The 14,493-nt window shown below is 41.2% G+C and overlaps 2 protein-coding genes across 7 annotated transcripts in view; both read right to left on the bottom strand.

Annotated features, from left to right (window-relative positions):
- KIF25 (kinesin family member 25) overlaps positions 1 to 3,199 on the bottom strand; it is a 62,521-nt gene extending 59,322 nt beyond the window's left edge. Inside the window, exon 1 of the mRNA XM_056853755.1 lies at positions 3,123 to 3,199. Coding sequence (XP_056709733.1) covers positions 3,123 to 3,197 — 75 coding nt within the window. The 5' untranslated portion in view covers positions 3,198 to 3,199. The remainder of the gene's footprint in view (positions 1 to 3,122) is intronic.
- Positions 3,200 to 9,972: 6,773 nt separating this feature from the next.
- Positions 9,973 to 14,493, bottom strand: part of AFDN (afadin, adherens junction formation factor) — a 127,334-nt gene continuing 122,813 nt past the window's right edge. For all 6 annotated transcript variants that reach the window (XM_056853752.1, XM_056853748.1, XM_056853750.1 and 3 more), the window contains 2 exons: positions 11,689 to 11,773; positions 9,973 to 10,502 (listed from right to left, as the gene is read on the bottom strand). In XM_056853752.1, the coding sequence (XP_056709730.1) occupies positions 10,358 to 10,502; positions 11,689 to 11,773 (230 nt within the window). In that variant the 3' untranslated portion in view covers positions 9,973 to 10,357. The remainder of the gene's footprint in view (positions 10,503 to 11,688; positions 11,774 to 14,493) is intronic.

Genomic DNA, 14,493 nt, shown 5'->3' with positions numbered 1-14,493 from the left:
TGTGAGTTTACTGGTGCCACACCCAGCTGAGCTTGGTGACGTCACTGAACCATGGCTGGCCTGCCGTGATATGGTCTCCCATCCAAATACTTGCCGGGGTCAACTGTGCTGAGATCTGATGAGATCAGGCTAACCTGGGCTATCCAGGTCAGGGCTTAACGGTTAATGCATTGCTTTAAAGTAGTCAAAGAAACTGTAGATCGGATCCGTTTTTCCACTGGTGGAAAAGGGCAGGAAGGTGTCTTCTTTGACCACCAAAAAGGCTTTGTCATTACTGCCACAAGGAACAAGGGCTGTAATTAGGAGGGGAATTGGCCGGGATGGAGCAAAAAAGCTGGCTGATGTGACACTACCCGTGGGAAGTTTTTCCTGCACTTTTCTTTCAAAACAGGCCAGCTAGAGAAAAATAACCACTAAAGATAAAAACAGAAGGATCAAGAAAGCCAACTAACCAATGGTTTCTCCGTTCCAACAATAAACTGTTCTGCAAACAGTGTTTCATATGAACTCTCTCCTTCCCAGGTGTATAGACATCGCTCTAGCTATAACAGCCTTTCTATACAAGTAGAGCTGAATCACCGGCCATGGAATAATATAATGTAGCGTGTAGCTTGGCTCCAGCCCATTATATGAAGACAATGTAAGGCATGGACCAAAAATTAAAAAAAAAGGCTGCAGTGCTTTAGATGCAGTTAACATTTTGTCAGAATTCTTTGCATCAAAATATTGTTTAAAATCACTGTAATGTTATGACTCTGAGATTTTTATGTTTATGAGATTTTTTTTTCTTTCCTCCCTCTTTGTTCTCTTATGGCTTCCAACAATTATGCATCATATTGGTAGAAAAACATTTCACTGTCTAAATAAGGCATCTCTCATACCACTTTATAATCTCTAACCTGTTCATTCAAGCAATTGAACCACCATACGGAATTTTACTGTGGGCTTGAGACATGATACAACTTCAGCCTGAGAACCCTTTGCTATTGCTTCAAACTCTGTATTGTCAGACTTCTTATCACAATATAGTAAGCACTTAGAACACCTGACATACAAAATCCCAAATAATATCAACGTACACTGATGGTGTCAGAATTCTTTCATGGTAGGGAACATAGCTTGTTACAGATGGTTTATAAACACATGCTTGATGTTTGCTTTAAGGGATGCTAATTTTGAATTGATAAAAGAATCTCAGGGCCAAATTTCATGTTATGTTAGGGATCCATGATTTGATCTCCCAACCTTTAGCTCAGGTTTAAAAAGCAACTGACAAGGATTTGGACTGGTGTGCAGCACTTGGGTTTAACCCTTTCCTCCCTATACTATACTATCCCCAGATGCAACATGTATGCATACCTTTTTCTAATCTGAGTGGAGCATTTCTATTGTGAATGCCTGGGGGAGTGCATTAATCCCCCCCATAGTAACTTTTTATGATTAAACCACATGTCAGGAGATCCACTCGCATATCTCCAACAAAATGTGTAGTTTTACTCTCTGAGATGTGCTTTAATCACATATACCCCTTTTAAAATATCAAACTGGCCATTTTTAGCAGATGTTCAAGACGACAATTATTTCTCCAAAAAATAAGGGACTTCCCTGTATTGCTAAAGTGACATTAGTAGTTTGATAACGTTACAAACACACTGGAGGTGGTGAAAGAGGACTTCTCTGTGTCTCGTTTACTCCATTTTCCTAATTGTAGCTGCTCTTCCAAGCCCTGCATAACTCAACAGGCTGTAAATTGGACTGAATCAGATTTCAAGTACATCAGAGTACAAACAGATTCGGATCTATTCAGGTGTACTCCTAAGGGAATTACACTCCACACATTTTGAAGGGACATACACATTTGTAGATGTATCTTTCTGTGTGCTTAAAACTACACAGCTTTAAGGGCTGACTGGGAGAGAGGGGGGGAAGTGTATAGGTATCCAACAAATATTCATGACAGTCACACTAAAATATGCTTCTGGAGACTTGAAGCTTTTCCTAAATAGTTTGAAGAACTAAGAAAAACTTTCAAAAGATGTTTGAATAAAGATCATGGTTGGGCACAGAAAACGAATAAGTGCAACACAGGCAATGAGAGCTCTTCAGTACCATCTCCAAGACTCTGACAACTTGTTGTCTGTACTCAGCCGCAGTTCAAATCCTCTACTCTTTTCTCGTGTATTGTTCACACGTTTTTTTTTCTCCAACAGGATCAGAAACTAGTTCTTTAGGATGCGCAAGCCTTTCACTTTCTTTCACTTCAGCCTCTGAATTATAATTTTTTTTTTAAGGGGATAGTAGTGGCTCATTCAGTGTTTATGATCAACAGCAGAGCCTAATTAAGCACTTCTCACCTTAGGATCTAAATAGCCCTCTGAAAAAAAACGCTTACTCAGGTTACAAAAGTGCTAATTGATAAAACACTTTCCTCATCCAGCACAGAGAAGTCACATGTCAAAAGACCACGGGTAAGGCCCTTTTTGGGAGACCTTGTTATGCATTTTATAAAAGCGACATTGTCAGATTATTATCATTGCTTATGGCAACGCAAACCCATCAAAGAGTACGGGACAGGGCATCCACCCCCGCCCAGGGACTGATCACGACCCTTTTAGCGCCTTGAACCCGACATAAATCCCATCCAGATATTTATCATTCAAATAGATCCCACTGTTTGATCCAAAAGGCTCACTGGGGCCATTTATGCATGGGAAGTTTTGCCTTGGATTTGCTGCTCTCTGGACGCACATTTTCCCCATCCGAATTCTCAAAACTCTGCAGGGGGGGGGCTTGTTTTTGAGTTTTGAGAATGTGGATGGGGAAAATATGCATCTAGAGCAGGGGTTCTCAACAAGGGGGGAATTCCCCCCTGGGGGGGAATTTTAGGGTTCCCGGGCGGGAATTGGGACCACTATTCAGCAAATATGCATGTTATTTGGCATGCTCCTTTTGAGTTAGACTATCTTGGGAAGGTGGGGAAATTATATTCTGAACAATGGGGAAAGGGGGGGGGGACGGAGCAAAAAAAAAGGTTGAGAACCACTGATCTAGAGAGTGGCAAATCCAAGGCACAACCTCCCATGCATCAATGGCCAAGGATGTTTTAATGGGGCGGGACTCACTCGCAGCTTCTGCTCCAGCTGTCGGATCCGTTGCTCGGACACAAAACCCAGGCTGATCCCGCCGCGGGGCCGCATCCTGCAGCCCGGAGGAAAAACCCTGGCAAAGCTCACCAAGGCAGGCAGAGCAGCTGCTTCTTCCACTCCATCCTCCCAGATGCAATACCTGGGAGAAGCCGTTTGAATCACCCAATCAGCGGCGAGGGCTAAGCTTCTCCGCGGTTGCTATGGTTACCCATCCCTCTTGGACCCGCGGGGAGGACCGCGATTGGCTGGATTAAGGAAACAACAGATGGAAGGAGGAGGCGCAGAATTGGTGGGAGAATGGGAGGCATGCCCAAGATAGTGTCCAAATGAACTTAAACTGGGAAGTACTGAAGGTTATGTTTTGCTCTGATTCAACTGATTAAGGTAGAAATGTTACTAAGATTAAAGATTGAGATTTTAAGAAATGTAATCTGATTAATAGATGGAGTATTGTATTGAATTAGAAATTAAATGCAAAGGTGACAATGAAGTGATCAAAAAAGATAAAAAGTTATCAAAAATGTCCGAATGAACTTAAATTGGGAAGTATTGAAAGTTATGTTTTGCTCTGATTCAACTGATTAAGGTAGAAATGTTACTAAGATTAAAGGTTTAGATTTTAAGAAATGTAATCTGATTAATATATGGAGTATTGTACTGAATTAGAAATTAAATGCAAAGGTGACAATGAAGTGATCAAAAAAGATAAAAAGTTATCAAAAATGTCCAAATGAACTTAAATTGGGAAGTATTGAAAGTTATGTTTTGCTCTGATTCAACTGATTAAGGTAGAAATGTTACTAAGATTAAAGATTGAGATTTTAAGAAATGTAATCTGATTAATATATGGAGTATTGTACTGAATTAGAAATTAAATGCAAAGGTGACAATGAAGTTATCAAAAAGATAGAGGAGGAGAGAGGGGAAGTCAACGTAAATATATGAACTAATTAGTTATATAGAATAGAGAAATATTGTTTATATCATATAATTATCTTAATGAATGATGGAAACTGTGTGTGTGTGTGTGTGTGTAAAGTGCCGTCAAGTCACAGCCAACTTATGGCGACCCCTTTTGGGGTTTTCATGGCAAGAGGCTAACAGAGGTAGTTTGCCAGTGCCTTCCTCTGCACAGCAACCCTGGTATTCCTTGGTGGTCTCCCATCCAAATACTAACCAGGGCCGACCCTGCTTAGCTTCTGAGATCTGACGAGATCAGGCTAGCCTGGGCCATCCAGGTCAGGGCATGATGGAAACTACTATACTATAAAAAACAATAAAAAAATTTATATAAAAAAAACAAAAACAGATGAAGGAGGCGGCGGCGGCGGCGGCTTCTTCCTGGGTTAGGGTTCAGCTCCTTTCCCCTCTTTCCTTGCTCAGCATGAGGACAGGAATCGGTCGTTTTTCTCCGGTTCCTCCCCCGACTCCCCCGTGCCCATCTCCCTGCATCTCCCTTGAGCACGATGGCCGTTTATGCAGGGGAGGTTTTGCCTTGGATTTGTGAAGTGCCCTGGTTGTCTTATAGAGTCCAATGAAGACAACTAGGAGGTGGTTAAAAAGAGCAACAGTTCTTTATTTAGCTAAACACAGACCTGGGGGTGAAATAATCCACAAACAAGATGCAGAGTTACTCACCTGAGAAACAAAGGAAAGTCAGTATCATTTATGCATTCGCATGGGGCAGGCCCATGGCTGCTGACAAGCAGATTGATACACAAAAGCACACAATGCACATCACTTTTAATTAGCATAACCTATAGATATTGGCCAAAGGCGTCACTTAGTGAGTGCCTGATCTTGTGAGCTCGGTAACCAGAAACCACATTCCTGAAGATGAACGTAATTCAGAGCTCTCTACTGGTGAGAGGCCGTACCAGGCACAGAGAGCATGATTTGTTGGTTCATGGCTCCTGGATGCCAACTTCCCAAAGCTTCCATGTTTGTGCGTATGAGCACATAGTGTTCTAAACCAGCCCTTATATCTGGGCATTACATTTGCCGCTCTCTGGATGCACATTTCCCCCATCTAATTTCTCACAACTCAACAATAAGCGCCCCCCACCCCATGCAGAGTTCTGAGGATTCGGATGGGGAAAATGCATCTGGAGCGCGGCAAATCCAAGGCAAAACCTCCCATGCGTAAATGGCCAAAGTAACACCGTCACACTCCCGTCCCCCTTTGCATTTTGAGCATATCGTCGCACACTGACTAAAAATGTATCCAGAATCCATTGGGTGCGTGTCCAGGCAGGTTGCAAGCAGTTTATCTTCCCAGGAAACAGAAGGCATCCATTTTTTCCCATTTATTTATTGTTATGGCCATTGGCCAGCATAAAATAACAGAGCAGTGCAAGTACCTATATAGAACATTAGTAAAATAAAGAAGGCATCATTTTATCATGTATTGCCTGGAGAGCTCCTGGGATTACAACTGATCCCCAGGTGATAGAGATCAATTCACCTGGAGAAAACGGCCACTTGGGCAATAGGACTCTATGGCATGAGAGGCCACTGAAGTCCCTCCCCTTTCTAAACCCTGCCTTCCTCAGGCCCCACCCCTAAGATCTCCAGATATTTCCCAACCTGGAGCTGGCCTAGGGTTACCAGGTCCCTTAGGTTGTTTCTGGGGCAGAGCCTGAAGAGGGCAGGGTTTGGGGGAGGGGCTTCAATGCCATAGAGTCCAATTGTCAAAACAGCCATTGGCTCTATTGGCTGGAGATCAGTTGTAATAGCAGGAGATCTCCAGCTAGTACCTGGAGGTTGGCAACCCTAGCAGTCACGCCACTGGCTCCTCATCAGTTACTGAGTTCAATTCAAGGTACTGTCTTATCTTGGACCCTCACACCTGCAGGACCGCCTCTCCTGCCCTCCTTTTGCTCATCTGATCTGGGCCTCCTGAGGTTGCCACCTTGCAAATAGGCAAGATCAACAACTGCCTGTTTTGTGCCGTGGCCCCCATCCCACGGAATGGCCTGCCTGAAGAGGTCAGGAAGGCTCCTATGCTTCTGGCTTTCTGCAAACTATGTGAAGCACAATTGTTCAGGAGGCTATTTTTGTAAAGGGAATAGAGCTTTATTATAACACAATAGTTCAGGAAGTTGCTTTAATAAAGGGTAACGGGGTTCGGATTATAGTACAGTATGTACTATTTATTGCTGTATTTATTTTGCTCTTGTGTTCCAACTCACATAATACCATTTTCTGCACTGTTTAACATGCGGTCTTTAATACTGGTGCTTGTTTCACCTGCTGAGGACAGAGTAACCCCAATTTTCCTTTCCCTGAGAGAAGTGTTCAATGTTCTGACAGCATGGTTCTCTGAGTAGCTGGAATGTTCACAGTTCAGCGAGCGGCTTCATTCATCACCACAACCCTAATCAGCACCACCTTCTCTAATGGCAGATTGACGGCTGAGTGCCTATCAGTAATACAGCAAAAAGAAGCCACTTATAGAAAGTCTGGGCTTTGTTTTAAAAAGCAGATAGCCACAGGATTAAATGCGCTCATTGTGTGTGTGTGGTGTGTGTTAAGTGCCTGGCGACCCTATGAATAAAAGTCCTCCAAAATTTCCTATCCTTGACAGCCTTGCTCAGATCTTGCAAATTGAAGGCTGTGGCTTCCTTTATTGAGTCAATCCCTCTCTTGGGTCTTCCTCTTTTCCTGCTGCCCTCAACTTTTCCTAGCATGACTGTCTTTTCCAGTGACTCTTGTCGTCTCATGATGTGGCCAAAATACGATAGCCTCAGTTTAGTCATTTTAGCTTCTAGGGTCAGTTCAGGCTTGATTTGATCTATAACCCACTGATTTGTTTTTTTGGCAGTCCATGGAATCTGTAACCCTCTCCTCCAACACCACATTTCAAAGGAATCTATTTTCTTCCTATCAGCTTTCTTCACTGTCCAGCTTTCACACCCATACATAGTAATAGGGAATCCGATGGCATGAATTAATCTAGCCTTGGTGGCCAGTGACACATCCTTACACTTCAAAATCTTTTCTAGCTCCTTCTGTGCTCATTACCCACCAAGAATCAGTGAAGTTGAGTGTCAGCTGAAAATTGGGGGGGGGGGGCTGACGTAGATAGATGGGTCTGCTCCAGCCCGTAACTGTTTACGGCAGGGGTCCCCAACATGGTGTACATGGGCACTATGGCACTTGTCGACACCTTTCCTGGTGCCCACCAAGTGTTTTTAAGTGGGTGGGTCCAGACGGGGCTTTTGCCCAGCAGGGCATTGATTGGCCATTGGAGATCAGATTGGCTGTGCAGATTCCTTGCTCACTGGGGCCTTATAATAAGCAGTGTGGCGAGCCGTGCATGCCACTTCCCAAAATCTCACAAGATTCCTTCTTGCAAGAGTTTTGTAAGTGCTTTCTGTTCCCAGGGAACTCTCTTGCAAGACAAAGTAATCTTATGAGAGTTCAGTTAGCCTGTATAGCATGCATGGCTTTGCCAAGCTATAAGAAAGCAGGAACAATGACCAGATGAGGAGGATACTGGGGTGGGGGCACAGTGGTGAGCTGTAGAGGGACAGTGCCTGACACTTTGAGCAGCTATCGCATAGAATGGAATTAAGATCTGGTTTACCATTCAGGACAACTTTTCAAAGCTGAACTCTGTGGTGGACCACAGGAGAAAGCAACTGTGCAATACAGGAGAAAAACTACATTGATTGGGTATGATTAATATGGAATTAAATATGCTGTAAGCAAAAAAAATGGCCCAGGCTAGCCTGATCTCGTCAGATCTCAGAAGCTAAGCAGGGTCAGCCCTGGATAGTATTTGGATGGGAGACCACCAAGGAATACCAGGGTCGCTGTGCAGAGGAAGGCACTGGCAAACCACCTCTGTTAGTCTCTTGCCATGAAAACCCCCTAAGGGGTCCCCATAAGTTGGCTGCGACTTGACGGCACTTTACACACACACACAAGCAAAAACATGCCTGCAAATTTCTAGTAAGTAGTATGTTAACCAGTAATTTGGGATTTTACAAATTCTTCAGTGTCAGCAAGTAGTTTTAACTCCTGCCTAGATTAATAAATAGACATTTAGCACCAGTTTAAATCCTGTTTAACATCAAGGTTTTGTTACCGTTACCTCTAATAGCAAAGCAGTGAGTGGCTCTCCTGTATGGATCAAAAAAATTAACAAGGGCTAGGGTATATATTTTTGCAAACCTAGAGTAACCCCCAGATTTGCAGGTCCTCAACCATGTGCATGTAATCTGAACAAATACTCTTGATAGACAACATACAGTGCAAAGTTAAATACAATACAAAGTTTATTAAAAATAGGTTGCAAGTGAAATACAGTAGAAATGGGAAACTACAGCAGTTTTGATGTTTTTTTCTCCATAATAATGCACAGTTATGAAAAGCACTTTTACTCATATCCACACTTGATCTGAATGCCCAACAGCAGTCAAATCCACTCCATGTTAGGTGCTATTTCCTTGCTTCGCTTCTAGCAGCAACAGTATTCCAGCCACAGCATATCTAGTGTTCTCAAGATAAATCTGGGGAGGCTTGCTTTTCCTGATTAGCAGGCATAGGCAAGCGTACAAATCCTTCATTAACACTTTCAACCAATTTAATCTCCTACTTCATATTTAACAGGTGAACGGTAAAAGCACACTTTCAAATAAGAAACCTGAAATATGTAAAAAAAATATTTACACTCCAATTTAATATCATTAACCTGCGTTTATTTTATCATACAACTCTTATTAAAAGTGATTTCTAAGGCAGTGAAAGTCTACCCTCTGCATTTGGAAGTGTGCATAATTCCCTAAATATATATTTATAAGAGAACATATTATACAGAAAATCAATCTAAAACCCAATTAAGGGCTTTATCAAATAGAAAATTTGCTTAGAATCACAATATAATATATTCATTTTAAACATCACACAATGAGAAACAAACTCTGATGAGGTCCTTATTCTCAACATCATCAGCCATATATGCATAGCTGAAGGAACAGTGGGAGAAAAAAGATTTCAACCATTTAAAATTAAATAATGCTGCAATGTAGTGTGAAAAATAGCTTGAACTGCCAATATTTTCTACAGTATAAAGGAAGAGGACAGCAGTAAACCAGACAAGCAGCTTGACTATCATTCTTCTCAACATGAATGACTAGTGATGTGATACTGACAAGCCACCTCAGTGAAAGTCTTATTGGCAGGCATTGCTTTATTGTTTCTTGTTGCAGTCATAGCATTTATATGCCACTTCCCCCCCACCCCCGAAGTAGTGCTTAATATCCTAGCTATTGGTAATTAACTTCTGTTAGTCCTTCCTTTTGTGAATATTTAACTTTGGTTTTGTCTTGGCTACAGTAGCTACTAAAAAGCAGCTTAATCCCTATTGCTTATTTCTGGAATAGTATTAAAACTTAGTAGCCTCCCTTCACATATGCATGCAAACCACACCCATGTGCCCATCTTCCCTATCTTGACTTCAGCTATCACCAGATTTTAAAACTCTCAAATGTAAGAAGCATTTCGAAGTTCAGTGTTGGGGTGAAGGAGAAACAGTTGAAAATCCCAAAGGTGCGTCTCTTGTCACATTAGTGGACTGTCATTAAGCTAAATCAAGTATTTCATATCTAAAGGACTATACAGAGGACCACTCTGTATCTGAGGATTAAATACTCTTATGTATCCTTTTTTATATTCAAGTTGTTTTACTGCAAGAGTTTATCCAAGGAAACCACTGAATCCAGCCCTAGTTTTTCATTGATATGCTTATAATCTGTATAACCGCCTTAAAATTAGTAGCAAACAATCTGCACATCAGCAAATCTGTGCACAGATTAGGCAGTTCAAGCTATATAGCCACTCTCTCTGCTCAGCAGCTAGCAAAGTGTTTCTGTAAGAAACCAGGAAACAACTATTCTTCAACAAGTGTTACCCAGAAATATTGCAGAAGTACTTAATCCCCCCAAACAAGGGAAAGGGTGGGGAGAAAGAACATAATGATACTGGATTCTTATAACTAAAATATATCTTACAGTGCTTTAATCGTATAAACCACAAGCTCTTGATAAAGAATTGGTTCTCTTGCTATTGCAACGTGACTAAATTTCAAACAGTCCAGATAGAGAATTCCATTGCATCTCGTCAGGAGATACTTTCTTCTTCTTGAACAGCCCCTTTCCCAGTCACACTAAGATCTTTCAGATACTTCCGATAAGGTGCATTTTACCCTATTTTGTATTCAACTCATTTTCCAGTTCCATTAATTTCCTAGAAGCCTTTACTTTGTTGGACACATCCTGGCCTTGGGAAAACAGTCTCTGTCGCTCCCGGAAAGTCAAGTTTTCTGGTGCACCGGGTAAATCTGTATCTTGACTGCAAAGGAGAGAAAATGATTGTTCACTGTTATAAACATGGATTATGATGCCTTACTAAATTTACTAGGAAGTCTCTTAGAAATCAATGAGCTTATTTCTAAGTAGACAGAATTGCACTGTTAGCGGCAAGTACCTTTTTTCCTGTACAGACAATTTTGTTGAGAGTCTATCAGATTTGATTTTAAATGTTGGTGTTCTTGTTTAGATTTGCTAAATATTTATTACAGGAGTGATTCGTACTGAAAGTTGCTCCCATGTAACTATTTTGGTTACTTACACATTTACTTCACTTATAGCCTGCCTTTCTCACTGAGACTCAGGGTGTATGGATTGCAAACATGCCAGACTCAACATGGAAATGTTAAATGGTGCTTCCACATGCATGGTGTATATGTAGACAACACCAGGATGTGCCACTAACGCTAGTCATTTGTCAATAATTTAAGTATCATACCATAACTAACAGCCCATTCCTGAGCTCTTGGCTGAAAAGAGCTCAGAAAGAGTGCAAGAGGCTGTGCTGGCATCTGGACTGCTTGCGCCGGTGCCTGGGCCACTTCCTACACACTTGACACTGAGAGACACTGTCCTTCAGTGTTACTACTCTGAAGATGCCTGCCACAGTTGCTGGCGAAACGTCAGGAAAGAAAATTCCAAGACCACGGTTACACAGCCCGGATAACCTACAAGAACCAATGAGGCTATCATACTTTAGGTACATTATGAGAAGACAAGAGTCACTGGAAAAGACAATCATGCTAGGAAAAGTTGAAGGCAGCAGGAGAAGAGGAAGACCCAACAAGAGATGGACTGACTCTATAAGGAATCCATAGCCCTCAATTTGCAAGACCTGAGCAAGGCTGTTAAAGATAGGATGTTTTGGAGGACACTGATTCATTGGGTCGCCATGAGTTGGAAGCGACTTGACGGCACTTAACACACACACACAAGTATGTAGTATTTGTTGCATTAACATGTCATGTTTAATACTTACACTATATTTTAGATTTCTGGAATCCTAGTCCCATTACATTGTTTATTAAATGTCTCCTCATCCTACTGATAGTACTGACTTACATTATGTAATCCAACTTGAGTCTCAGTGAGAAAGGCAAACTATAAATAACATAAATATTTTTAAATCACAATTATATGACAGCATACATAGTGCTATTTCATTTTACCTTTTTGATTTTTTATCTCTTGGGTCCAGATAAGATTCCTGTGATCCTGCAATTGCTCCAGTAGATCCAGTGTAAGAGTTTGATCCTTATGCAAGAGAAAGTAAAATTAGAGTTGAAAGGCTGGATTGGTGAAAAAAGTTAACCTTTCTGTTAAAGGTGCAATGCTCTTAGCTGGAATAAAGTCTCACACCCATGAATTCTAGTCTTTGAAGACAATCAAATACTCATCTTTCCAGTCAAAAAATGTAGTCTATCCCTAGAGCTACTGGCCTTTTAATTTAAAGGACAGAAAGATACAATATTGCCATGCCCTTTTATTTTAAAACAGGGACATGGTAAGATGGAATGAAATTTTTGAAGAATATAGGAAAACATGTATGTAGAGTGATAAAACAACTAACAATGTCAATAGCAAGTATGCAAATCCTACACACGTAGCAAATATGCTACACTCTTAGGCTGCTTAAGTCCTACTGAAATTAACTGAATGCAGGCAGCCTGAGTGCAGGATTACATTTTAAGAGCTTTCTAGTTTCAAGAAAGCTGAAGAATATATTTACAGCTAAAATATGGAACTACTGCTTTCTTCATGGCTGAATATTACTTAGCTGATCTGCTTATGAAGCATATGGTAAGAGTATTTATCAAAATATGGAAAGTTAGGGTGTGTTCCTGTGACAACTTTCTACATTAGTTTGCTAGTTACAGAGCCAGCCTGAAAACTGTATGGCTTTTTATAATTTTATATTCTGAGAAGGAAATTAGTTCTTCCCCCTATTATGTAAGCCCCATTTTGTACATGTTTTATAGCACTGCACCTTTAATACTTAGCTCTTATACAAATAAAATTCCTACACAACAGACTGATCTTTTCCAAAGGCCACAAGACTAAACACACTCACTTCCACTTGAAACAGCAATACTATACACAGATGTTAGCAGTATGATTGTTTTGGTAGGAGAAAAAAAGTCCTTGTAAAAGTTGCCACAATTCCTTATCCATTTTCATCTTTTTTTGAGTCTCAAATACAGCATGTGTTATATCTTGTGAGCCTTTATCTACACAAAAGCAAATGTATGCTCCTTCCATTAGTGTATTCAATTACTGAACCTGAATAGTGGAAATTAAACTTGTTTGTAGATTTTAGCACTGTAAAACAATATTTAACACTGTGTTGATTCACCGGTAGTAAACCAAGGTTGCAATGCTATGCACGTGTACTTCGGAGAAAGTCCCATTTTACTTAGTGAGATTTACTTCTGAGAAAACATGCACTGGATCACATTCCCAGGTTTTACGGAACACATTTCAAAGAAATGAATTTGTTTTGGTCATTGCCAGATTTTAAATCTAACCATCGTTTTTGTTGAAAAATCTGCCTTAATACAGACAAGACTGCAGCTCACCCAATTTTACTCCAAATTTGAGAAAGCCAGTATTTTTTAAAGTGGACCCAAGCAATCCAGTGGAAGGAGCTGGGAACATTCAGTTTTGCAGAAGCACAGTTTGCCATGTGTTAGTGTTCATAAAAGGACAGAAAGGAAAGAGTTAGCAAGATGGAGAGATGACAAGCTGCACAGCAAATTCTGCATTTTGTGCAAAGAGCTTTGTACTTTACGTTGGTAGTCTTCATTGATTGTGCACTCAGGTTAAATATACACCCCTGTTCTATACACTTTTTAAATATGTATGACATACAAATAACCAGAATTAGTCAAATGGTTCATGCATTGTGTCTATGATGAAGTATTAGCATTCCTCAATTATTACCAAAATGTACCTACATTCATTTGCATCTTCAAATGAGACACTGGGCTGGATCCAGAGCAAGGACTGCAGATCTTCCACACTTTCACTTCCCTATAAGCACCCCATTTCTGACCATACACAAGTTTATTCCTGGGATCATGGGACTTGCATGGAACAACAGCCACACTGGCCAATGGACTGCACTGAAGAGGGAAGGGGAAGAAACTCCCTTTTTTCTCTTCTGTTGGCAGAGCGCCACTGATGGATGAGGCAGGAAGGATGATTTTGTCCCCTTCCTTTCTCACTAGAGTCCAGTGACCTGCGTGGCTGTTAGTTCACATGGATCCTGCGACCTCAGGAATAAACTGTCCTGGGATTGGAAATGGTTGATGAGGGAGGAGAAAGTAGGAAAGATCTGCAACCATAACTGACAGATCACTGGATATAGCAATAAGACATTAACTACTGGAAGAGGTAGCTTCCCCAAATACAAGAGTCCAGTAGCACCTTAAAGACTAACAAAAATATTTTCTGGTAGGGTATGAGCTTTTGTGAGCCACAGCTCACTTCTTCAGATACTCTTGCCCTTTTCCCCAAATACAGTTTAATAGAAATATTGCGATGAGTGATTTATCATCATGCTGTACTTGAGGGTGATTGGGGAAGGGTTAAGATTAACTAATTATTATTTCTGAAGTTTAAATGTAAGTGCCACATAGAATCTCAAAGACCAGTATCTTCCAAATCTGACCCCTTCTAGGTTGAAGATAAGGAGCCCCGTGGCGCAGAGTGGTAAACTGCAGTACTGCAGTCCAAGCTCTGCTCACAACCTGAGTTCGATCCCGACGGAAGTTGGTTTCAGGTAGCCGGCTCAAGGTTGACTCAGCCTTCCATCCTTCCGAGGTCGGGCAAATGAGTACCCAGCTTGCTGGGGGTAAAGGGAAGATGACTGGGGAAGGCACTGGCAAACCACCCCATAAACAAAGTCTGCCTAGTAAACGTCGGGATGTGACGTCAATCCATGGGTCAGGAATGACCCGTTGCTTGCACCTTTA

The sequence above is a fragment of the Euleptes europaea genome, chromosome 7, assembly GCF_029931775.1.
Source record: "Euleptes europaea isolate rEulEur1 chromosome 7, rEulEur1.hap1, whole genome shotgun sequence".
Lineage (NCBI taxonomy): Eukaryota > Metazoa > Chordata > Lepidosauria > Squamata > Sphaerodactylidae > Euleptes > Euleptes europaea.
The sequence above is the reverse complement of the archived record's forward strand: the minus strand, read 5'-3'. Positions and strand labels throughout refer to the sequence as shown.